The sequence below is a fragment of the Bos mutus genome, chromosome 5, assembly GCF_027580195.1.
Source record: "Bos mutus isolate GX-2022 chromosome 5, NWIPB_WYAK_1.1, whole genome shotgun sequence".
Classification (NCBI taxonomy): Eukaryota; Metazoa; Chordata; class Mammalia; order Artiodactyla; family Bovidae; genus Bos; species Bos mutus.
In genome coordinates, this window is record NC_091621.1 from 110,540,571 (window position 1) to 110,562,899 (window position 22,329).

Genomic DNA, 22,329 nt, shown 5'->3' on the forward strand with positions numbered 1-22,329 from the left:
CACTGTGAGACACCCAGAAGCCTGGACTCACAAATGTGGCAGGCCTGGCCCCTGAAAGCCCCTGACACACTGCCCTCCCTCCCCTTGGGAACCCCAAGCCAGCTATGCCCCTCCTTGTCAGAGTTTGGGCTCTGGATGGGTTGGAGCAGTTCTAGGGCAAAGAGCTCCCAGGAGCAGCAGTGCTGAGCTGTGTTATGACAGCAGAGGAGAAGAAGATGGTGGCAACCAGAGTGGGACTACCGATGAGGCAGGCAGGACGGGCGCCTCGCCACGACCTGAGTCGCAGCGGGCCCCGGGCACCCACACCTCCCCTTGTTCCAACTGCTGCTTCTGGCAGCTGTGGCCTTGAACCCTGCACCCAATGCAGAGGACAGATGGTGCAGCCTGAGAGCAGTCCCTGGAGATCTGGGCCCTGCAAGATGTGAAATTGCGACTTTGTGGCTGGCCCTCAGCCCTATAGCCTGTCTTGGCCTCTGGCAACGACCAGTATGTGCTGAGCCCAAGCATATGTGCCCAGAGGTGCCCCTGTGCCTGCTGGCACCTCCTGTGACCCCTTGGGACAGTTGCGAAAGACCTGCGCCATGGGGCACCTGGGCCAGTACAGGTCACATGCTGAGCCACGAGCTGGCTGAAAACTTGGCGCCCTACTGCGACGAGCTGGCCCACAGTGTCACAGTGCTGGGCTGTCCCCAGGCACACAGTGTCAGCAGCTGGTGGTGCCTGGAAACTGTAGGAGGAAGAAGCATGCACTCTGTACCACTGGTGGGTGGACCTCACCTATGGCTGTCTTGTCTTGGCATCACCGATTGTGACCCGTCATCCCGTGGCTGCTCATGGCCACTTGCCATGACCTGCCAGCCTGAGCAGACCACACATATCAAGCTGCTGGCCTGGCCAGGGGCTGGGCACCAAGTGGTGGGTACTTGCTGCTGAAGTGGGCCTGGTGCTAGATGCCCCACCCCGTGTTTGTGCCCCTGACGTGGCCACAGCAGCCCCCTTCCCGGGGTCTGTATCCCCCAGTACCCCAAACTCCTAGCTTCAAGCTGCCCAGGATCACAGGCTAGGATTCTCAGAATCCCAGCGTTAAGACCCTGCTGGCTGGGGCCAGAGCTCACCCAGGTAGCTCTCTAGACATCCAGGCTGAAGGGAGGGCTGGGGGTGTGGGGCACAAGAGCCGTGGTCCCCACCTTTCATGAAAAAGGGCTTTTTCATCCTCCCTGCCCCCTCGCCAGCAGACTGTCAGCTCCCAAGGCCACACCATGCTGAGGCTGGTGACTCAGACCCATCCTTTACCCTATCAGGTGCCCATAAGGCTGAGTGGGGAGGGCTATGGAGAGAGAAGGGCTGCGACTGTGGGAAGGGGACTGTCATCTACAGCAGGGGAGCAGTGAGCCATTGTCGGGGGGCAAGGGAGGATGGGGTCTTGTCTGTGGGGCTGCAAAAACAGCCTGTCCAAGGCCTGAAGTCTAGAGGCGGCTGGAAAATAGCAGCCAGAACCCGAGCTCACTGCGCCCCCTGGCGGTTCCTCTGACCAGACCAGTGAGCCCTGGGAATATGGAGATGGAAGGGCCCCAGATACCAATGTAACAGCCAGTCTTGGTACAGCAGGGAAGACCGAGGCACATACGGGGGAAGGGGCTGCCTAAGGCCACAAATGCAGGGACAAAGAGGGGCTAGAAGACAGGGCTCCAGACTCTTGGGGCCTCTCCAATAGTGACAGACATTCTTTCCTCTGGGATGCAATCTTCTGCTTCTCTCAAACATGGGCTTGGGTGCCCAGCCCCTTCTTATCTGGGCAGCTGTAGGCCATCCTTGGGGTGGGGAGCAGAGGACAAGGGGTTCACCAAGGCTAGACTCTGGAGGCTGCGGAGTAGGGGGGCGGGTGGCATGGGAAGGGGCCTGTAGGGCTGGTGCTGAGCTTCTCTCTACGTCAGGAAAGCATCCAACTGAGCCAAACGGTGGCTCCGGCCTCTGTCATCCCACCTGCCTGGGTCCCACCTTAATTTGGGAGAGGTGGTCAACTCCGAGAGCTATCACAGCCCTCAAAGCCCCAGATCTTGCCTGATCCTTCGACCAGCTGCAGGACTGGGGCTGCTCCGAGAGAATAAAGCAGACTAACACGTCACAGCCGATTTTCACACTGTTGCTTTAACCTCACACCCACAAGCACAGGCCTCATCCCAGCCTGGCGCCAGGACTGACAGAGCTGAGAGCTTCTAGCCTGGGCTGATCAAAGGCCCCCCTTTTCACTGTGTTGGGAGGGGGACCTCGGCCCTGCTTGTCACTACCCAGAACTCAAGGCAGCGCGCCGTGCAGTCGCCCCACCTCCACGAAGGCCTCCACACAGCGGTCAATGTCCTCCTCACTGTGCACTGCTGAGATCTGGACTCGGATCCGGGCCTTGCCCTTGGGGACCACAGGGTAGCTGAACCCAATGACAAAGATGCCTGTGAGGGTAGAGAGGGTTCAAGCTGGGGCTCACCAGAGCCAGGCAGGTTCTGGGGGCATGACAGATAGCTCCTACTTTTCTAGGGGCTACAGAGGGCAAGGGAGCTGCCAAAGGTCTCTCAAACCTGGGACTGCCTCATGGCCTAGGGTTTTCAAGCTTGGACAGACATCTGATCTAAGAAAGGTAGTAGGGCTGGGGGAAGAGGGAATATTCACAGTCTAAGGGTTCCCTCCTTTTCTTTTAGGACCCACAGCCACATCTCAAGCCCCGCCCTCCTTACCTCTCTTAAGCATGTCATCCGCTATGTTTAAGGCCAGCCGAGCGTCACCCAGCATCACAGGGCAGATGGGGTGATTGGCTCCTGAGATGGTGAAGCCAGCAGCCTCCATCTGACTGCGGAATCTGTGGGCATGAGCTGGGTGTCACTGGTAGTTGGGGGACTGTGGAGCAATCACACCCACTCCTGATGGACATGGATGTGACCCAAGGCTTGTGGCCAAGTCTGCAGGAGGGACCAAAAAAGACAGAGATGCTGACCCAGAGAGGCAGATGGGGAAAGAGGCAGAGGAGCAGGAAGACCAATTAGAAAGGCAGAAGGACAGGACTGTACAAGAAGGGGGAATGCAGGATCATTTGCAAAGAAATGCACCAGGGAGACTTCCCTGGGAGTCCAATGATTAATACTCCATACTTCCAATGCAGGGAGTGTGGGTTCGATCCTTGGTTGGGGAACTAAGATCCCACAGGCAGTAGGGCCAAAAAATAAAAATACATGAAATGCGCCAAGAAATGGAAGGAAAAGACAGACAGAGAGAAGAGGGCGGGGCAAGCAGGTAGCTCCTGATTAAGAGAGACAAGTCCCAGTGCAACCCACTGGGGACGTGGAGGTGGGCAGAGGCAGGACACAAAGGCAGGGAGTTACGGGCCTGTGCAGGCACACAGGGCAGGCCCCCACCAGCTCCCTTGGCCCTGCTGGCCCCATCCTGCCCAGGACCGCACCGCAGAGTCTTGGCCGCCATAGACTGGACGATGGCGTTGCTCTCCATGAGCAGGTCCAGGGCCTTGGAGGCACAGCCGACAGCAGCAGGGGGCAGGCTGTTGGAGAAGAGGTAGGGCCGGGCACGCTGCCGTAGCAGGGATACCAGGGCCCCAGGCCCAGTCGTGTAGCCCCCTGAGAACAAGGGTGAGAACAAGGAGCCAGAGCTTACCCCATGGTCCTCCTGAGAGGACCATCCATGCTGTCTTCTTCCCTGCAGCCCCAGGCCTCCCCTTCCTACCTCCCCCAAGTCCCCTCCAGGGCCGTGCATGCAGATAAAGGGAGCCCAGGGGCCCAAGCCTGCAGGCACCTGATGCTCCGCCCAGGGCCTTCCCCAGTGTGGAGTTGATGATGGTGACTTGGTCCATCACGCCCAGCAGCTCATCTGTGCCCCTGCAAGGGAAGCTGCCACTACCACCACGGCCACCTGAGCACCTAGGCTCATGGGTTGGGCGTAGGGGCTGGCCTTGTGGTTTCCCACCCACCCTGACGAGTCCAACCCAAGGCTTCAGGGGCCATGTGCTCCCACCGTCCTGTGGCCCCCAGGAAGCCAGTGGCGTGGCTTTCGTCCACAAAGACTAAGGCACCATATTGAGAGGCAAGGCGGCAGATCTCCTGCAGGGGTGCGATGTCACCATCCATGGAAAAGGCCCCATCAGTGGCCACCAGGCGCAGCCGATGCTTCTGCAGGGAAGATACAGAAGGCAGTGGCTGGTATCACGAGTTGGGCCAAGTCACTCCCTTTCTGTGCTGCTTGGCGCTCTTAAGGTTCACTCTGCCCAGTGCCCATAACAGAGGGAGCACACATGTACCCTCGTGCTGAGGCTGGCACATGCTCTCCCTCCTCTGGGCCTCTCTGGGCCTTCCCCATCTCTTCCAGGGCAGTCTGGAGACATACTTAGCCACTGGGCAGTGAGAATGCTCCCAGTCTTCTCTCCAGAGGGCAGAGTGGGGTGGGGTTAGTTCTGTCCATAAGCTTATCCCACTCTGATGCTGGGCAGGGGCCTGCCACACATAAGGTGCTTCCTCAAACTCAAAACAGCTTTGTGCCATGGGATAAAGTTTTGGGTCTGAGATTGTTGATGTTATTTAGTTGCTAAGTCATGTTGGGTCTGAGGATCTGGGTTCAGATCTTGGCTGTTTCGAACTTTCAGGCTATTTGCCTGTGAGTGAGGAGACGGCTTCTGCAAGCCTCTTTTCCTTCACCGGGGTAGGGGGCAGTTTGCAGGGGAGGCTGAGGATAAGACCAGTCCTTGGCCCTGGAAGTGCGAGGCCCTGCCGCACCTGGGCCTCCTGCAGCTTGGCCTCCAGATCAGCCATATCCAGGTGGCGGTAGCGGTACTTGTGGGCCTTGCACAGACGGATGCCATCGATGATGGAGGCATGGTTCAGCTCATCCGACAGGACTGCGTCCTCCGAAGTCAGCAGTGCCTGGTGGAAGGCAGTCACAAGTAGAGCCATCACCCAACCACCATGGGGTTCTCCCTCCCTCATGACTCCCCCTGAATCAATATTTCACTGCCAACCAGGCATTCTTCTGGGCAGGGAGGCAAGGAGCCCTCTGTCTCTATCTTGATCCCCAGGCATTCCAGGACTGGGCTGAATCAGGGGCCCTGCTCTAGCAAAAGCAGGTGAGAACATGTTTGATGAATGCCTGGCCCCTAACACCCTCAGCCTTCCAGCTGATGTAGGTTACCTCCCAAATGCCCTGGAAGCTGGCCTCCTTGTAAGCCCCAGGATTCCTCCTGGACACCTGCTGGCCCAACCTTGACCTCCAAAGAAATGGGCACTGGAGCCTCTTGACATGGCCCTGGCATCCTGCCAAGTTCTCCCAAGCCCTGCACAGCCTGGTAGGCCTCACCAACTCCCACCCGTGGCGTCACACACCTCAAAGAGGCCGGCGTTGGCATCAAAACAGCTGGGATAGAGGATGGCATCCTCCCTTTGGTGGAAGCAGGCTATCTTTGCTTCTAGGTCTTTGTGGATGCTCTGAAGTAAAGGGGTGAAGCACACAGTAACGCCTTTGGGGCCACATGGGACAAGCCCCGGGGACAGAGGCTCAGAGCCACAAACACACCCTCCCCCTGCTTTTTGCACCACAAGGGTTCACCCAGAGCCAACACAGGAATCTGAAGCATTAGGGGCCCACTAGGTGCCCCTCTTCCTGGTTGGGTTTTCCTTTTACAGTGGGGGTCTGATGGTAGAATTATGAAGCTAATGGCAAAGGAAGATATTTTCTCTTTCAAACTGAGTACCCTTTTTTTTTCTATTTTTTCTTTATTTTCCTTTAATTAATTTATTTTTTTGCCACACCACACAGCATGCAGGATCTTAGTTCCCTGACCAGGGATCAAAGATCAAATCTGCACCCCCTGCAGTGGAAGCACAGAGTCTTAACCAATGGATCATGACAGAAGTCCCTAAGCGCCTTTTTCTGTTGTTTAATGCCAAAAAGGAGGATTACATAAGTAACTCTAGGTTCATTTGGGCCTCCAATTGTTAGATTTTGAAGCTGTCCAGAATTACCTGCCCTGGTTGGAAGTCAAAAGTTCCATTCATTTCACCTTCACCTTTCTGAGAGGACAAATAATAATAATCACAAGGACTCAGAAGCACTGACTCTTGAGCGAGGCCATATAGGTTCAAGTTCCATCACAACAGGCTGGGTGCTCTGGGCAAGAAAATTAACTTCTCGGGGCCTCAGTGTCCTCATCTCTAGAACAGGGGCAAGAATAGCTCTTAGAACTTGGGATTATTATCTGCATTAAGGAGTAATTTGCAATGTTCTTAAAATAGCACATGTTACACAGTAAGCACTGTAAGTTTCATGTATAGAGTTCATTTTGTAACATTTACAAAATAAAATAATTAAGCAACAATTTATTGAGCACTGCTATGTGCCAGGCCTTGTTCTAAGCATTTTTACATGTATTGGGTTGGCCAGAAAGTTCATTCAGGGTTTTCTGTAAGAAGTTATGGAAAAACTTGAACTTTTTTGCCAACCCACTATTAACTCTTTAATTTGGGATAATCTTATTAAGTATTATTATTCCCACTTTACCAATGAAGGCATTGATGCTCAGACAAGTTAAGACACTTGCCCATGGTAACAGAACCAATATATCGTGGTACTAGAAACCAAACTCAGGCAGAATAGCTCCAAAAACCTCTATCTCAATCCCTGCCTTCTATTCTTCCTTTCTTGAAGAGGAACAGGTAAGAAGCTCTGTTCTGTGGGTGGGGAAATGGATGCTCTGAGAGGTTAAATTTCTTGCCCAAGGCTTCACAACAAAACAGAAGCTTGAACCCAGTTTTCCCAGTGAACAGCACTGGGGCTAAGCACGGGCCTAGAGTTCTGGGATGAGCTGAATTGCCTAACCAGCCCTGCTGACTGCAGAAGCAGACACCTGAGGTCAGTGGCCAACACTGGGGACCACCCCGTCCTCCCCCGCCCCAGCCTGGGCCACACCCTCAGTGTACCTGGGTGCCACAGATGAAGCGGACAGAGCTAAGGCCGGCTCCAAACTCCTTTAGGGTCCGCAGACCTGCCTGAATGACCTCAGGGTGGCTGCTCAGGCCCAGGTAGTTGTTGGCACAGAAGTTAATAATTCCTGAGACAGAGGACAGGGGATGGACACAGGAGCTCAGGACAATCAGGGCCTGTAAAGGTGCCAGGCCCTGGGGACTCAGGAGAGGAAATGAACCTGAAGTTGCCCTTGATGAGGCAACAACCACACAGCACCATCTGTTCTGGGGCAGAGGCCAGGTTGGGGAGTGGGGAGCCCCTAGCAGGCACCAAATTCAACAGCTGCAGGAGAGGGAGGGGCAGAAATGGACTCCCAGAGCAGCACCTTGGAGAATGAGAAGGTTTGGATCACATTCACCCCCAGCCCTTCCTCTCTGGCTTCTCCTATCTCTGAAGAAAACCAGTAACCCCTCATCTGGCCCTTGGCTCTTTCCTGGGTAAAAGAAGAGGGCATCACAGAGCCCTGTGATGGTCTCCGAACTCCACACAGTTGACTTTGCTGCCTGGTACAGAACAGTATGCTCAGCAGGGTGGCCTCTCTGAGACCTTGACCCTTGCATTTTAAAGCCCAAAGTGGACACAGCTGATCCAGGGAGGAAATTAAGGCTCCAAGAGGGCAAGGTTTATTCAGTTTGGGAGAGGCAAAACAGGATGGGAACCTGGGTCTCCTAATTTCCCACTGTTTGATCTGCTCCAAGGTTCCCTGGAGGAGGATAGAGACCTCTGTTTTACAAATAAGCACAACAGCACCAAATATTCCAGGCCTATTTCCTGGGCAGAAGGCAGGTTTGGAGGCCTATTGGTAACCAGCACCCACCTGGGTCCTGGCACAAACAAGATGAGCAATGACCACAGATGACAGAAACCAGGGCGGCCTGGTGGGCCAGTTCACAATCTGACTTGTGGGGCAGCCCTCAAGCCCCTTGCTCAAACAGTGATTTTGGCCAGAAAGTTGGTCTCTATGGACAGTTATGTGACCTTCCAGCTCCAATATACCAGAAGACCTACACTAAAAGCCCAGCTCTTCCTGCAGCTAGCTGGGGGTTTATAGGCAAGACACTTCAAATCTATGAGCATCAGCGTCTCTTCGTTTGTAAATGGGACCAGTCATGCCCATGTTTTGAGATTTGCAGGAGTGCAGGCGCAGCAATTAGCAGAAATCTGAACAAAGCAGCAGCTCTAGAAATGTGGGATTTCTTGCTACTGCCTCCCTTTCTTGAATCACCCTTTCTTGAATCCGTATGGTGGGAGCCAACTGGCTGTCTCTCTTTCTTCCTTATGTTCTCACAGGCTGGATCTCGGATTGAGCCCTGGCCTCTAAATAAAAAAGGTGCTCAAAGGGCAAATTACCTTCTTCTGGGGGAACGGATCTAATCAGGTTAAAATTAACCGTGGGAAAAGGCAAGTCGGCCTGACAGATGGGAAACGGTCCAGCAGCGGCTACGTGTGCCTGTGCTCCGGCCCGCTCACTGCTTCCAGGACCTCCACTCCAGCGAAACCCTCAGGACGGCCCCCCGAAACCCGGCCAGGTCTGGCGATTCCCAGGAGGGGGTAGTTACCTCCCGGGGCGCCGTCCACGTGGATGTGCGGCCCCTGACGGGACGTGATGACCCGCTCGCTCTTCCAGGTGCCAGCTCCGCGGATGCTTTCTAGCTCCTCCTCCAGGATGCCACGCAGCTGAGCCAGCGCTGACTGCGCCCGGCTCTCGCGGGGGGCCCGGGAGAGCGCAGCATGCAGGACGCGGCCAGCCCACATTTTGCCCACCTCGCCGGAGCTAGACTGCCCGCTCAGGTCCTTGTGCACCTAGGCCGCGGCGTGATCACGTGCGGGGGCTGGGCCCCGGCAGCCAATCGGAGCGAGAAGGGCCCCGCTCTGGGGCAGGGAAGCGGACCTAGGAAGAGGAGGGCGGGACCTGGCGGGATCGGAAGAGGACGAAAGTGGAGTGACTTGTAAGTTGAGACTGGAGCTGTCCGTGTTGGGGGAGAGGAGGCGACGGGGGTTGGAAGGCACATCAGGGCCAGACCCACCAGACCCCCACCCCATTCCCATGCCCTGCCTACCACACATCTCCCGGAAGGTAGGGACGCCCTCTGGACGCGGGAGGCGGGCGCCTAAAAGCAGGCTGAGGGACGTTCCATATGCTCCGGCCCTAAGGTTTCCTGGGTTCTGTCGAGCTCTTGGAACTCTCCCCAGTGCTTAGGTGCAAAAGCCCCCAGGTTTCGACCACCATATTGCTCTGCATTCTCCTTCAGTTTTAGAAGTATGGAAAAACACACCGCTCAGATTTCTTTTTTAAATTTTATTTTAAAGTTTGAAAATTACAAAGACAGCAAGTTCTTCCAGGCACAAATAACACTTATTTAAAAATAAAAAGGGGCGAGGTGGGTGGGGAGAGCGCAAGCGCGCCTATTTAAAAAAAAAAAAAAGGAAAGACTGTACAGGGTTTTTTCTCCCAGCTCCCGGGTGTGAAACGTTAAGTACTAGCCCTAGATATGTATATATACACACACACATACATACATACACATATATATACATACACATACACACACACACACACCAGACCTAGCTCTGTAAAACTACTTAGCAATTCAAAGTCGACTGCAGTATGTCTTACTGTCCACTCCCCGCCCTCCCCCCACCCCACCCCCGGTCTACCACTACATATAAAAAAAGTAAAGAGGTCTGGAGGTTTTTAAGTGGTGAGTGGTAGGGCTGAAGCCCCACTGGACTGCCAAGCAAAGCCACCTCTTATACAAGAGGAACCAAAAATCAGGGGGGAAAGGAAAAAGGTCTTCCTAGGAAACAATTGTGTGGAAAAACCCAAGTTTCAACAGGGGCACACTGAGGCACTTGGCTGACTCCTCACTCTTCCCCTAAAGTTTCCACTCCCATTTAACAGGAGACTTTCTGAATCCACAGAAACCCCCACAGTGGCTAGTTTCTAGCTGACTGAAAAAAGCTACAGTTTCTAGGACCAGCTGTCACTTTAACCCTCCCTCCGGTTCTCTAGGACAATCGAGAGGCCACAGGGACAGACTAACAGAAGTGAGAAGGAAACTGGGTTTGGACGTCCCACTCTCACCACGGGAAGGTGGCAGACAGCCAAGAGAGGGCTTCCCCCCACCCCCATCTACCTCTTTTGCCAGCCAGCTGCTGCCATCCCTCTCTCCTCCCCACCAAGGTTCTGAAACTCTCACAAGGAGTGCTCAACTTAAAGCCTGATGGTCTCTGAGGAACTCCTACAAATCTTACAGTTCCTGGGCTCCCTGTCACCTAGCCCCAACAAACTACCTTGCCCATTCCTCCACCCAACCCCACCGACTTTTACCTTCAGAGTGAACCAACCACCCAACTAAAGAAAACACACAAACCCACCCAAATTCCCAAACCCACAGGCAGATTAGTAACAATAAAACTAAAGTACATTCTCATCATTACAGAGATATTTGTTGTTGCTGTCCTTGCATGGTTGGTTAAGGAAAAATGTATTATTCCCTAATTTCTGAGGAATACAAATTCTCTTTACAAAGTGAGAAGGGAAAGGGGCAAAGGATGGCAGATGAGACCAAGAGAGGAGGATAAAGTATTTACAGAAAATAGACAGGCAGGCGTGTCCACAAGAAAAGCCTCATTGTCACTTCTTCTTGCCTGTCCTCTTGGCACTGGACTTGGCTTTGGGCTTCACTGGCTTGGTCTTCTTAGGCTTGGATGCCTTGACTGGCTTGGCTTTGACAGTCTTAGGTTTTTTGGTTTTCTTGGGCGTGGCAGCCGGCTTCTTCTTGGCCTTCTTGACTGGGGTGGCTTTGGGCTTCTTGCTTGGGGCTTTGGAGGCAGCCTTCTTGGGCTTGGCTGCCTTCTTTGGCGTGGCCACCTTCTTGACTTCCTTCTTCGTCTTCTTGAAGGCCACGGACCTTTTGGGCTCGTCGCTCTTGGCCAGGCGGAAAGACCCCGAGGCACCCACCCCTTTGGTCTGTTTGAGGACTCCAGTGGTGACCAAGCGCTTGATGGACAACTTGATCTGGGAGTCCGCGTTCTCACCCACCTTGTAGTGGCTCTTGATGTACTTCTGGATGGACTGGCGCGAGGAACCAGCGCGGTTCTTCTCTGCTTGGATGGCGGCCACGATCATGTCTGAATACTTGGGGTGGTCTGTGGACTTCTTGGAGGCCTTGGCCCGCTTGGGCTTGGCCGCAGGGGTGGACGTGGAGTTCTCGGTCATGGTGGCCTGCCTGGTCCTGCTGTTGAAGGCACCTTCCAAAGGGCCAGCCCTCGTCGGAAACCGAGGAAAGCCTGATTCGGGATCTGCTCTGGAGCCTCTGGCTCCCAGGCCAGTCCAGAGGCCGGCGCTCGGGGGCCCGGCTCGGGTCGCGGGGAGGGCTCACTGGGCCGTGTCTGCGTGGCCCAGCCCCGCCGGTCTGTCGGTCGGTCTCGGCGCCCGGCTCTGCCTCCGCCTCCTCCTCTTCTGCCTCCCTTTTCCCAGCTCCGCGTCTGGCGCTCGGGCGGCGCATCCGGGTATTTAGCGGCGGCGGGCGGACCGCGGTGAGGACAGGGCTGCTGGCTGCCTGCTCCCGGCCCAGAATGGCGCCGCGCCGCCGCCATCTGTGTTTCTTCCGCCGAGCAAATCCGACCTTTCCCCCCAGCCCGGGCCTTCCTGCTCCCCGCCGCCGCTCCGGGCCGCTGCCTGGCTCTCTGAGCTCCTCCGCCAGGCGTCCAGCTGCCTCGGCCGCCGCCCCCCGCGCCCGCCACGCGCCCCAAACAGCGCTGAGGACCGCTGGCGCGCCGGCACATTTCCCCTTTGCGGGGGGCTGGCTCTGCGGGGCCTGGGAGTTCCGCTGCTTGAAAACCCCCGTAGGAAAGCTCCCCCCTGGGGCTACCGGAGACCCCACTCCTGGCCCGCGGCGGGATCCCCCAGCCCAGCAGAGCGGCCCGAAAGCGGCCCCAACTAACACACGCGGCCCCGAGACGGGCGACTCCCAGCCGGGCCGAGCTGGGACAGGGGGGAGGGGTCGCTCCCCCGGGGTCCGGTCACCTCTCGGGGGTCATCCTGCCACTGGGCCCCCCGCACCTCTACCATCTCTCAGGCCATGGGACCCCTAAGTAAACTTTCCCTGGAAGAGTTGGAAGGACACTTTCAAACTTTGTCCCTTCCCCCTCCTCTGTGTTCGCTCCCCCAGCGCGCCCCCGATATCTACATCAAGGATCTTTCCTGAGGTCGAACCCCGAATGCTGCATGGGTCCCTGAGGGAATGAAGAGGGGTCTCCCAGGTCTCCTCCTCTCCTCAAAGACCCCCCCACATCCTCCATGTATCCTAACTGGTAATTCATTTATAGTCCTTCCTCAGCCTAGGAGTTTTGGGGTGTCAGAGACAGAGCTTGCTGCCCCCACTCCTAGGACCCAGCCTGGGGGTCTAGTCCCCCTCCCAGGGCTCCTAGAAGACAATGAGCGGGGAGGTCAACAATGAAGGCGCTGCTCAGAAGGCTCTAATCAAAGATTGTCCTGGGGACCCCTGGGATGAGGAGAAGCCCTGAGAGCTTTGGGAGTTTGGGAAAACGGGGCTCTGGCGGGGAGGTCGAAGAGAGGGTCCTATTGCTTGAGTCCTGAGTGATCTTCAGAAAGTGAGTTGTTCAGGGAGCCCCGCCGGGACCACCTCCATTTTGCTGGAAGATGCGATGTCTTTGTTAAAATGTATGTATCTTTCCCCTTGCTGCTTGGCAGGTACAGATAAGGAAAACAAGGGGCACCACCGTCTGTGGGGAGCCTCGGGGGCTCAGAGGGGCTTTAGTGGTCAGAGGCTCAGCTCAGCGTTCCTGGGACCCCTCGTCTGCCATAGACGTCCTATATTCATTCCCATGCAGGGTCCCTCTTGGCAGGGGTCCTAGGTTGAGATTCTGTAATGCTCCCTCTCTGAGTCGCCTCCCGCAACAACCCGCTTTTATTCTCCAAGCAAATAAGCCGACACTCTTAGCTTAAACAATACCCTGGTGGTGGTAGCTAGTCAAAATGATGAAGGCATCTGGGTAGTAAGGTCCAGGAGCTGTTTGAGACACCAGCTATAGACGGGGAAGGGTTGGAGGGTTTAGATGGGGGAAGAGGGGGAAACTGGTGGCAATTGGGAGGTGTGTATGTGTGGGGAAAGGCTCCTACTGGACTTGGGAGTCTCTGAGGACAAGGAAATTAATGGGTTCTCCCCGCCCCCTCACACACACACCAACGGTTGGATTAATCCAAATGATTGGGAACGGGGAGGGGGAGTCTTGAGACTCTATCGGTATGGGATACCTTCTCCGGGGCTTATCTTGGTGCCACAGATGAGGAAGAGAAACCAGGAAGGGCCAGGTTAGTTCAAAAGCTCAACCTTCTTATTTGAATATTGTCAATTACCCCCGAAGTCTCCTGGCTTGAAACACAACATTCTGATGGGTTTGCTTTGGTTATTGTCAAAGACAGTTCTTCCGGTTCCCACTAAGATCTGGATGGGAAAATACTTATCCACGTGACAGCCACAGGTCCAAGATGTTGTTTCACCCAGAGATCCTATAGATAGGTCATCCCCTCATCCCAGGTCCCCGAGTGTCTAAAACTAAGGCCTGAATGAATTCAATGGCACCATGATGAAATAATTTTATTTGCACAGCGCTCTCCAGCCGTTTCTTGATCCTTCGCGCCTCCTGCCTGGGGAAGCAGGGAACGCGATCACTCCCCCGCCCCCACCCATCACTCCCATTTTACGGTGAAGGTCCCGGGACTAGGAAGGATGGACGTGGAGGCGCTTTGTGAGGCTCAGCTCCCCACGCCCCCAGGCCTTCACTTCATTTTATAGTTCTCACGTCTCGAATCCCCGCCCATCCCAGCAACCGGTAATTTCTCTCCCGGTCCTGAAGCCAGAAATGGAGGGAGGTGTCACCTCGGGGTCTCGGGGGCTTTACCGCCGGCGGACAGCCTTTCTCCCTTTCTCCCTCTGGGCAGGGGCCGAGATTCTCTGCCCCTCCCCTTGTAAGGGAGAACTGGATAGGAAGGTGGGGCGGGGGGTGGGGGTGGGGGGGCGGAGGTTGGCAGGGGTTTCCCCGGAGTTGGACATAGAGTCCGAGGCAGAGGTGGGCACGAAGAGAACAGGGTGCCTCCAGATTGGCTTGAGCTCACCTCGCCTCGCAGACACTGCAGAGTCTGGGGGGTCTTATAGACCGCGACCCGGCCCCACCCGCCTACCCTGGCACGGTACCAAGCTTCGAGTCGTTTACTGGCCGGCAGAAGGCGGAACTCCCTCCGCCTCATTTAACGCGAGCCCTTTAAAAACTCGGGAGCCGCAGGGCTGCGGGCAATTCCTCCTGGGAAATGTAGTCCCCGAGTGGCAGCCCCGCACTGCGACCCGCCGGGGACCTCCCGAGCCTCGGAACTGCGGAGCCACCCCAAGCATGGGGAAGGGGTCAGACCTCATCTGTCCTTTCATTTAGGGAGGGGCTCAGACCTCCTGGCAGTTTTTCGGTTGTCAAAAACGGCCCTTGGTGTTTTCATTTATCAAAAAGGGGCTCTACCTACCTCTGGGGTTGGTGTGAAGGTGAAATGAAATCCTGTATGGAAAAGGGCAAATCGAGCTAGAATGCGGGGATCTTGTTTTTACTAACATGCCTGGGTGAATGTGCCCGTAAATTTACTGAGTACATTCAAGTCATACATAACATCTCCATTTTTCAGAGAGGAGGTCTGTGATGGCTAAATGATTTGTCCAAGGTGAGTGACCCAGGAGGGTGGCGGGTGACAGACTCTCAAGCCAATGACTTTCCCGGTCCAGATGTGAACTCATTCTGGTCTTTGGAAAACTTAAGGCATTCATTTGCTATGTGCCAGGCCCTGGGATAGGGCTATGAACAAGAGATCTCTGCTCTTGTGGAACTACTTTCGAGAGGAGAAGCTAAGTAAGAAAAGAAGTCCGTTGTATGGTATGTCGGGAAGCCTTGGTTGCAAAGACAAAAATTAGAGCAGGGGGACTCCCCAGGTGGTCCAGTGGTTAACAATTCACCTTCCAATCAGGGGGAAACAAGTTCAGTCTCTCCCTGGTTGGGGTACTAAGGTCCCACATGCTGTGGGGCAGCGAAGCCCAGGTGCAGCAACTACTGAGCCCAGGGCCAGTAGAGCAGGTGCTTCACAAGGAGAGAAGCCCTTGCACTACGTGAGAAGACCATGTGCCACCACAAAGACCCAGTGCGGTAATTTAAAAATATATAGAGAGAGCAGGGTATGGGGGAGCTAAGAGTACTGAGAGAAGAATGTTTGCAATTTTGAATACGGTGGTCAGAGAAGGACTCATTAAGAAGCGGACATGTGAGCAGATTCAAAGGAGATGAGAAAGGGAGCCATTTTTATTCTTGGAGGAAGAATCTTTCAAGCAGAGGGAATACCCAGTGCAAAGGCTCTGTGGCAGGAATGTACAGGGTGGCTGAATTAAGAAGGACACTAAGGGGAGATGAGTTTTTTTTTTTTTTTTTAATGTCTGGGAAACAAAGGAGGCACAGGTCACATAGTTTGGGATACCATTGTAGGGACCTTGGCTTTTACTCTGAGGGAGATGGGAGCCACTGGACAGTTTTGAGCAGAGGAGGGACATGATGGGACCCAGGCAGTAGCCAACCAGTCACCTGTTGCAGCTGTGTGGAGAAGCTGCAGAGGGCAAGGACAGAAGCAGGGTAGGGAGTCTGTTGCAGTAATCTAGGTGAGAGATCATGGCAATCTGGTCCATAGGGCAGCAGTGGAGGGGACAGAAAGTGGTCAGGTCCCAGTAGGGCACTGTGGATTTTGGCTTGAACAAGCAAAGAAGGAGTTGTCATTAAGTGAGGCAGGCAAGACTGAGGGGTTTCAATGTTCTGGCTGGGTTAGGTTTGAAATGCCTCCCAGATGTGTGAGTAGAAATGCTGAGAAGGCAGATAAATAGAAGAACCTGAGTCTGGAGTTCAGGGAGAGAGATCTTCTACCTTCCTTTTCTCCCATTGAAAGACCCTCTACTTTGGCCAGGAGGGAACAAAACAAACTTGGTTTGGTCATACTAGGCTCAGAGGCCACTGGGGAGACGGCACTGATATCATTGCAAATTGTGATTGTGTCAAGCGCAGATAAGACTGAGAACCAGGACCTGGGAAGGAGTCACAGGTGGGCTTTTGTAGATCAAGCACCAGGGGAGGCCATGTGGTTAGGTGGGGGCAGGATGGGGAGTGTGATGGGAGATGTCCTCAGGCTGAAGAGCCGGCAGGAGCACATGAGGCTTTAAGCCATGGCAACAGGTGTAGATTTTACTTTGAGTGCAGTTAGAAGCTGCTGGAGAATTTTAAGCTTAAAATTTTGTTTCTTAAAATAATTAACCCAGTTATTTTAAAATAAAAAATTTAAATCATGACATACATCACCCATGCAAGACAGTATGCAACGTATATTCAGTTCTAAAACCAATATGGAGACAACTGTTTCTTTTGCTCAAGTTAACATAAGAAACATCATCAGTCCATTGGAAACCCTGTTTATTGCTCTCCCTAATCACGTCTCTGTGACCTTTATCCTGAAATTATGTAAGCAATTCTCTTCTTTCTTTCTTTATGGTTTCCCCATATGTGTACTTAACCCCGTACACTACTGTATAACTTAGTTTTGCCTGTTTTTGGACCATAGACAAATGGAATCATATCATGAGTATTTTTTTCTGTGACTTGTTTCTTTTATTCAGTGTATTTTTGAGAGTCATCCCATTGGTGCAGACAGCTGTAGCTCAGTGGTCAGAGCACATACTAGTTGTGTAGGACCTGACATTTATACAATTTTTAGAGTCCTTTAAAAAAATACAAACTTGTAATAGAATATTGGGTAACAAGTGAATTTATATTTAGAGTGAGAAAAGAACTCACAACAAATCCTAGATTTTTTTTAAAAACCTGGTAAATATCACAAAGATTATAAGATCCAGAAATACATTTTTTCTGATGCACTGTTTGACCCACATTGCTAGGATCCCTCTCACGGTTGTACAAGGGGCTTGCGCAAGGGAGAGAACTTTCACTGAAGCAGCTTCACAGTGAATCCATCCCAGAAAGTGGTATGTTCCACTGTAGGAAGAAGCTGCAGTTGGGCTTCATACAACGTGTGATAAATGGCTCCCAGACCTGTCCACATCCTTCCCTGGAAGCCGTGCTTGTGTTCTGTCACATGGCAAGTTTGCAGATGGAGTAAAGTTTGCCAACCTTGAGATGGAAGATTACCCTGGATTATCCAGGGGGACTCCAGTGTAATCACAAAGGTCCTTAAGTGGAGGAAGAGGGAGGCTGAAGAGAACAACCAGAGAGATGGCATCATGAAAGAACTGACCACTGTGGGCTTTTAAGATGGAAAGAGCCCACAAGCCAAGAGGCGGGCTGCCTCTTGAAGGTGGAAAAGGCAGAATCCAAATCTTCCCCTACAGCCTCCAGAAAGAACACACACCTGCGGACAGCTTGATTTTAGCTTAGTGAGACCGTATTTGGACTTCTGATCTCTAAAACTGTAAGGTAATAAATTTGTGTTGTTTCAAGCCACCAAATTTGAGACAATTTGATTCAGCAGCCTTAGGAAATTAATATACTACTGTTTGGGTTGATATTTAGGTTGTTCCAGTTTCTTACTTTCCAGATAACGTTGCTGTTTGTGTAGCCTCAGCTTTACCAGGTCGAGGCAACTGCTTCTCATAGGCTACAGTTTGGCTGATCTGGGGAATGGCAGGGTGAAGGTGGTGAGACCATTAGGGGCCATCTCAGCGAGCTAGAGGTGAGAAGTGACAGTGGAGGTGGGAAAAAGGGTCAAATGTGAGAAATATTAAGGAGGACTAGTCCACAGGACTCCCTGAAGGGTTCCCTGTTGGAGGTGAGGGAGCAACCAGAAAGAGTCCTGAGTTCTGGAGCAGAAGCAAGGATGGTGGTGGAACCAGAGATGCTGATGGCTGGAAATCTGATACCAGGACCCTTCCTCAAGGGCATCCCCATTTCCACCCTCACTGGCAGCTCTCCTGGTCCCTTCTCATCCTTTACAACCTCATGCCTTGGAAGCTGACCTCTCACCCACTTCTCCCAAGTTGGAAAATGATCGAAATCCCATGTGAATTCAGAGCCAAATGATGGACAGAAAGATAAACACACACTCCCAGGACAAAGGAATGAAAATGCAGGTGATAGCTTCACCATTAAACTTTAACTAATCTAGCTGAACTAAACTTTAACTAGTTTCCTAAGATTTAAAGCAGCAAAGACATCAGCAAGGCCAAGACTGAGGGTTTTGATTCTTAGAAACAGTTTAATCTCCTGCACTGGCACCATCCTTTGGGAACCCATGTGACTCTTCCACAGGAGAGGAGGCTGTATGTGCAGACTTGGGAGGTGTCTGTAGTACACCAATTCAGAAAAGCAGACTGAGAAAAATTTGTGTGGGGATCTAATTTTTATAAACTAGGGCACTTCATCCAGGTATATAGTAATAGTTCACATCTATAGAGCTATTACTGTGTGCCCAGCATTGTGCTGAGGGCTCTCTGCTCTGTTGATAGGTAGTAATGTGACAGAGGGTGAGATGGTTGGATGGCATCACTGACTCAATGGACATGAGTTTGAGGAAACTCTGGGAGATAGTAAAGGACAGGGAAGCCTGGGCATGCTGCAGTCCATGGGGTCACAAAGGGTCAGACAGGACTTAGCGACTGAACAACAACAATGTATTTGGACCTTTTTCTGTTATTGTCACTTCCTCTGACAGATGGGGAAGGAACCTGTCCAAAGGGGTTTGACTCGATGCTGTAACCAACTCTCAAAGCTTCCCCTCCCTTGGACTTCCCTGGTGGTCCAGGATCTTAGGTCCCCTTAGTTCCCTGACCAGGGATTGACCAGCTAAGATTCTGTGCTCCCAATGCAGGGGGCCCCAGGTTTGATCCCTGGTTGAGGAACTAGATCCCGCTGCAATAAGAGTTCGGGTGTCACAAGAAGAAGATCCTGCACGCTGCAACTAAAAAGATCCTGCATGCCACTGCTAGGGCCTGACACAGCCAAAGAAATGAATAAGGAAAAACAAATGCGTATTAAACAAACAAACAAATAAACTTCCCCTCTCTTAATCTGGGGACCAGGAGGGCAAATTTGTGGCTGTCCCTGGGAGCCCTGGAGGAAAGAGCCCTGAGCACCAAGCCCTCTCTTATATGGGTCATTGAGATTAGCTGCCATCTGACCCATTGAAACAGTCCTGACTAAGGTCATCTGGCAAAGAAGACACTTGTGCCCCTGAAGAGGGAAGTCACTCTGTGGGAAGGCAGACACCACATGTGGCTTGGGCGGGAAGCCATGCTCTCCCCAAACCACGCCCCCACCTTCTGGCATCATTCCCATTTCAGGGATCAAGAACTGAGCTCCTGCTATGAACCTTGGGGCCAGCAACAGCCAGGCTGGGAGCTATGGAAGTGGGATTGGCTTTAGAATCCAGTGAGCTCTGGGAATCTCAGGCTATTCTGGAAGAGACCTCAAGAGGGAGACGCCGGGCCTCTTTACCAATAAATGCATGCGGGTGCATGACAGATGATTTTAAAAAAAGCAACCACAGGACTTCCCTGGCAGTCCAGTGATTAAGACTTCACCTTCCAATGCAAGGAGTGTGGGTTCGATCCCTGGTCGGGGGGCTAAGATCCTAAATGCCTTGTGGCCAAAATGAACATAAAATAGAAGCAGTATTGTAACAAATGTAATAAAAACTTGAAAAAAATAAAACATGCTGAGCTGTGACCAGTAGGTCATTCTCCAGGCTGGACAAGTGGGTTATGGATATGTGTGTGTACATCCATGTTATTATTGCCAGTTTTATCTGAAGAGTAGAATTAGGTCATGGCAGGCTTTATTTTTTACTTTTATACTTCCATTTTAATTTTTGAAATAATAAGCATGCATTACTTTTGTAATAAAGAACCTTCATAATGTCAGAAACATACATATGAAGAAAAGGCAAAAAAATAATATTAAAAAACTGCTTCAGAGTAAATATGATGAACATTAAATGTCCAAAGCATATAGAATAATGTTACAAGTCCTTAGAAGAACAATGGTCACACCACAGTGGGAAATAGTACATAAACAGATAAATTATAGACAAATAATACAGATATCTCATTTGATCTCATATACAAGCTAAGATGTGCAGCATTAAACAGTAGCAATGTCAGATTTTCCACCTTTCAGGATTTTTTTTTTTGGTTGCACAGCTTGCAGGATCTTAGGTCCCCTTAGTTCCCTGACCAGGGATTGAACCCAGGGCCTTGGGAGTGAAAACCATGAAGGAATTCCCTAAGATTTTTACAAATGGTAACAGGACTGGGAGTGAGTCAGGCACACCTTTCCCCTGCTCGAGGGAGAGGACATTAGATCAACATGTTTGGATAACAATTTGCTGCTAGTACTCAAGGACCTTGAATGGTTCAAGGATCTAATCATGAGAAGAGAACCAGACAAACGCAAACCAAAGGACATTTATAAGATGACTGGCCTGGATCCTCCAAAAACATTGAAGTCATGCAAAACTACAAAGTCAGAGACATGTCCCAGATTACAGAAGACAAGAGAGACCCAACTAAATGCCATACGTGCTTCTGGATGGACCTTGGATCTAAAAGAGAATAACTTCTAACAGACATTATGGAAACAGTTGGGGAAGTTTGAATGTGGGCTCTATAATAGATAACATTGCACCTGTGTTCCATTTCCTAAATACAATCATGGATTGTGCTCTTGTGAGTGAGTGTCTTTTTACTTAAGAGATGGATGCTGAAGGGCTGAGAGAGTGTTGTGATGTCTGCAACTCAGATCACTGAGCAAAATATATATATTTAGATAGAGATATAGGCTTATAGATTTGAATATATATAGACAGAGATGTCAACAGAGAACACAAGAGAGAAAGCAAGGGTGGCAGAATCTCAACTGTTGGTGAGTCTGGGCAAAGGATACATGGGAATTTAATTGGAGTATTTTTTTGGTAAAATTTTATTTATTTATTTTAGGCTGCACAGCATGGCATACGAGGATCTTAGTTTTTGTTTGTTTACTTTTTCGCCATGCCCCACGGCGTGTGGGATCTTAGTGTCCTGACCAGGGATCGAATTCATGTTCTCTGCATTGGAAGCACGACCACTGGACCACCTAGGGAAGTCCCAGCAAGGATTTTAGCTTTCATGTGGGGATCTTAGTTCCCTCACCGGGGATCAAACCCACATCCCCTGCACTGGAAAGCGAAGTCTTAACCAGTGGATACCCCAGGAAAGTCTCCCTATTGAACTTTTCTTTCAGCTCATCTGTAGGTTTGAAAATGCACAGAATAAGTTGGAGGAGAAGTGTTTAAAGTCAAGTGAGTCCAGCGGCACAGCCCATTCTCAACTCAGCTTCTGAGTGACAGGCAGGATGTGCAACCTGGTGGGGCTGACCCTGGCACTGGTCCCAGCACCCCCCAGCTTGCTGTTCTCCTCTGTCCTTCGGGTCCCAGACCTCAGCACTTCTGGGCTGGAGACCCTTTGCAGACCTGTCTGGGGGCGCAGTGCTGCTTCTGCGCCCTGGTTTCACTCCAGACCCCAAGCCAGTCCTTTCTCCTCAACCCCTCATCCCACGGCCAGGAGGAGGCCAAACTGGGACCTTAATCTCAGCTCTTCCTCTGCCTGTGATCTTTGGCCCTCATCTACCCCTGCATGCTGCCCTGGGACCACTTCCTCACTGGACTTGCCTGTCCGTCCTCCCTAACACTGGGGGCTTGTGTCTTTTCTGGCAAGTGCTGCGTGGGCAGCCACAGCCTGGAGGATCATGGAAGCCCCCAGAGGTGGGGGTCTCCTGGGAGAAGCTGGGAGCACCCTATCCCAATCTGAGGCCCTGCTTCTGCCACCCCAGTGCAGGCCCTGTGGAAGCCCAGGGGATGTGGAGGGTCTGTTTGATTTTATTTTTTCAAAAACCAGCAACACCCAACGTCAGCAGCAGTTGTTCTCCTTAACCTCGGGGCACATGCTCTGCTATTGAAGTGGTCAGCTGAGCTTGACCTTGGGGCCCTTCCAGTGAGTAAGAGCCCGCCTGGATGAGGAAATAAAGTGGGGTCCCTGGCTAGGGGCAGGGGAACCAGGGCATCTTGCAAACAACACACAACACAAACAAAACCAGGGTTTCTGGGAAAAGATGGCAGAGTACACAGGCCGTGGCCCTTTCCCTCTGAGAGACTGAAACCAGCTGCCCGTCAACTCTTTGATGTTTTCCAGGCAGCCACTCCCTGACTGCCCAAAGGAGGGACCGTTGGCCTTC

At 52.3% G+C, this 22,329-nt stretch overlaps 2 protein-coding genes across 2 annotated transcripts; both read right to left on the reverse strand.

Annotated features, from left to right (window-relative positions):
- Positions 1-2,127: 2,127 nt before the first annotated feature.
- GCAT (glycine C-acetyltransferase) lies at positions 2,128-8,856 on the reverse strand. The gene is made up of 9 exons (XM_005895221.3): positions 8,571-8,856; positions 6,966-7,096; positions 5,373-5,474; positions 4,770-4,916; positions 4,015-4,169; positions 3,796-3,878; positions 3,449-3,620; positions 2,730-2,851; positions 2,128-2,447 (listed from the first exon to the last, which is right to left on the reverse strand). Exons 1-9 carry the CDS (start codon positions 8,764-8,766, stop codon positions 2,296-2,298), a joined length of 1,260 nt encoding a protein of 419 aa, XP_005895283.1. The 5' UTR covers positions 8,767-8,856; the 3' UTR covers positions 2,128-2,295.
- A 435-nt stretch (positions 8,857-9,291) lies between these two features.
- On the reverse strand, positions 9,292-11,538 carry H1-0 (H1.0 linker histone). Its single transcript, XM_070371609.1, has one exon. It carries the CDS (start codon positions 11,231-11,233, stop codon positions 10,649-10,651), a length of 585 nt encoding a protein of 194 aa, XP_070227710.1. The 5' UTR covers positions 11,234-11,538; the 3' UTR covers positions 9,292-10,648.
- Positions 11,539-22,329: the final 10,791 nt, after the last annotated feature.

Bases quoted from the DNA above. Each gene is read 5' to 3' on its own strand.
- GCAT (XM_005895221.3), bottom strand. From the start codon at position 8,766: ATGTGGGCTGGCCGCGTCCTGCATGCTGCGCTCTCCCGGGCCCCCCGC. The intron at 5,475-6,965 runs GTACACTGAGGG...CCTTTACTTCAG, and splicing joins GCTTCATCTGTGGCACCCAG to AGCATCCACAAAGACCTAGA. The intron at 2,448-2,729 runs GTAAGGAGGGCG...CTACCCTCACAG, and splicing joins GGATGACATGCTTAAGAGAG to GCATCTTTGTCATTGGGTTC.
- H1-0 (XM_070371609.1), bottom strand. From the start codon at position 11,233: ATGACCGAGAACTCCACGTCCACCCCTGCGGCCAAGCCCAAGCGGGCC.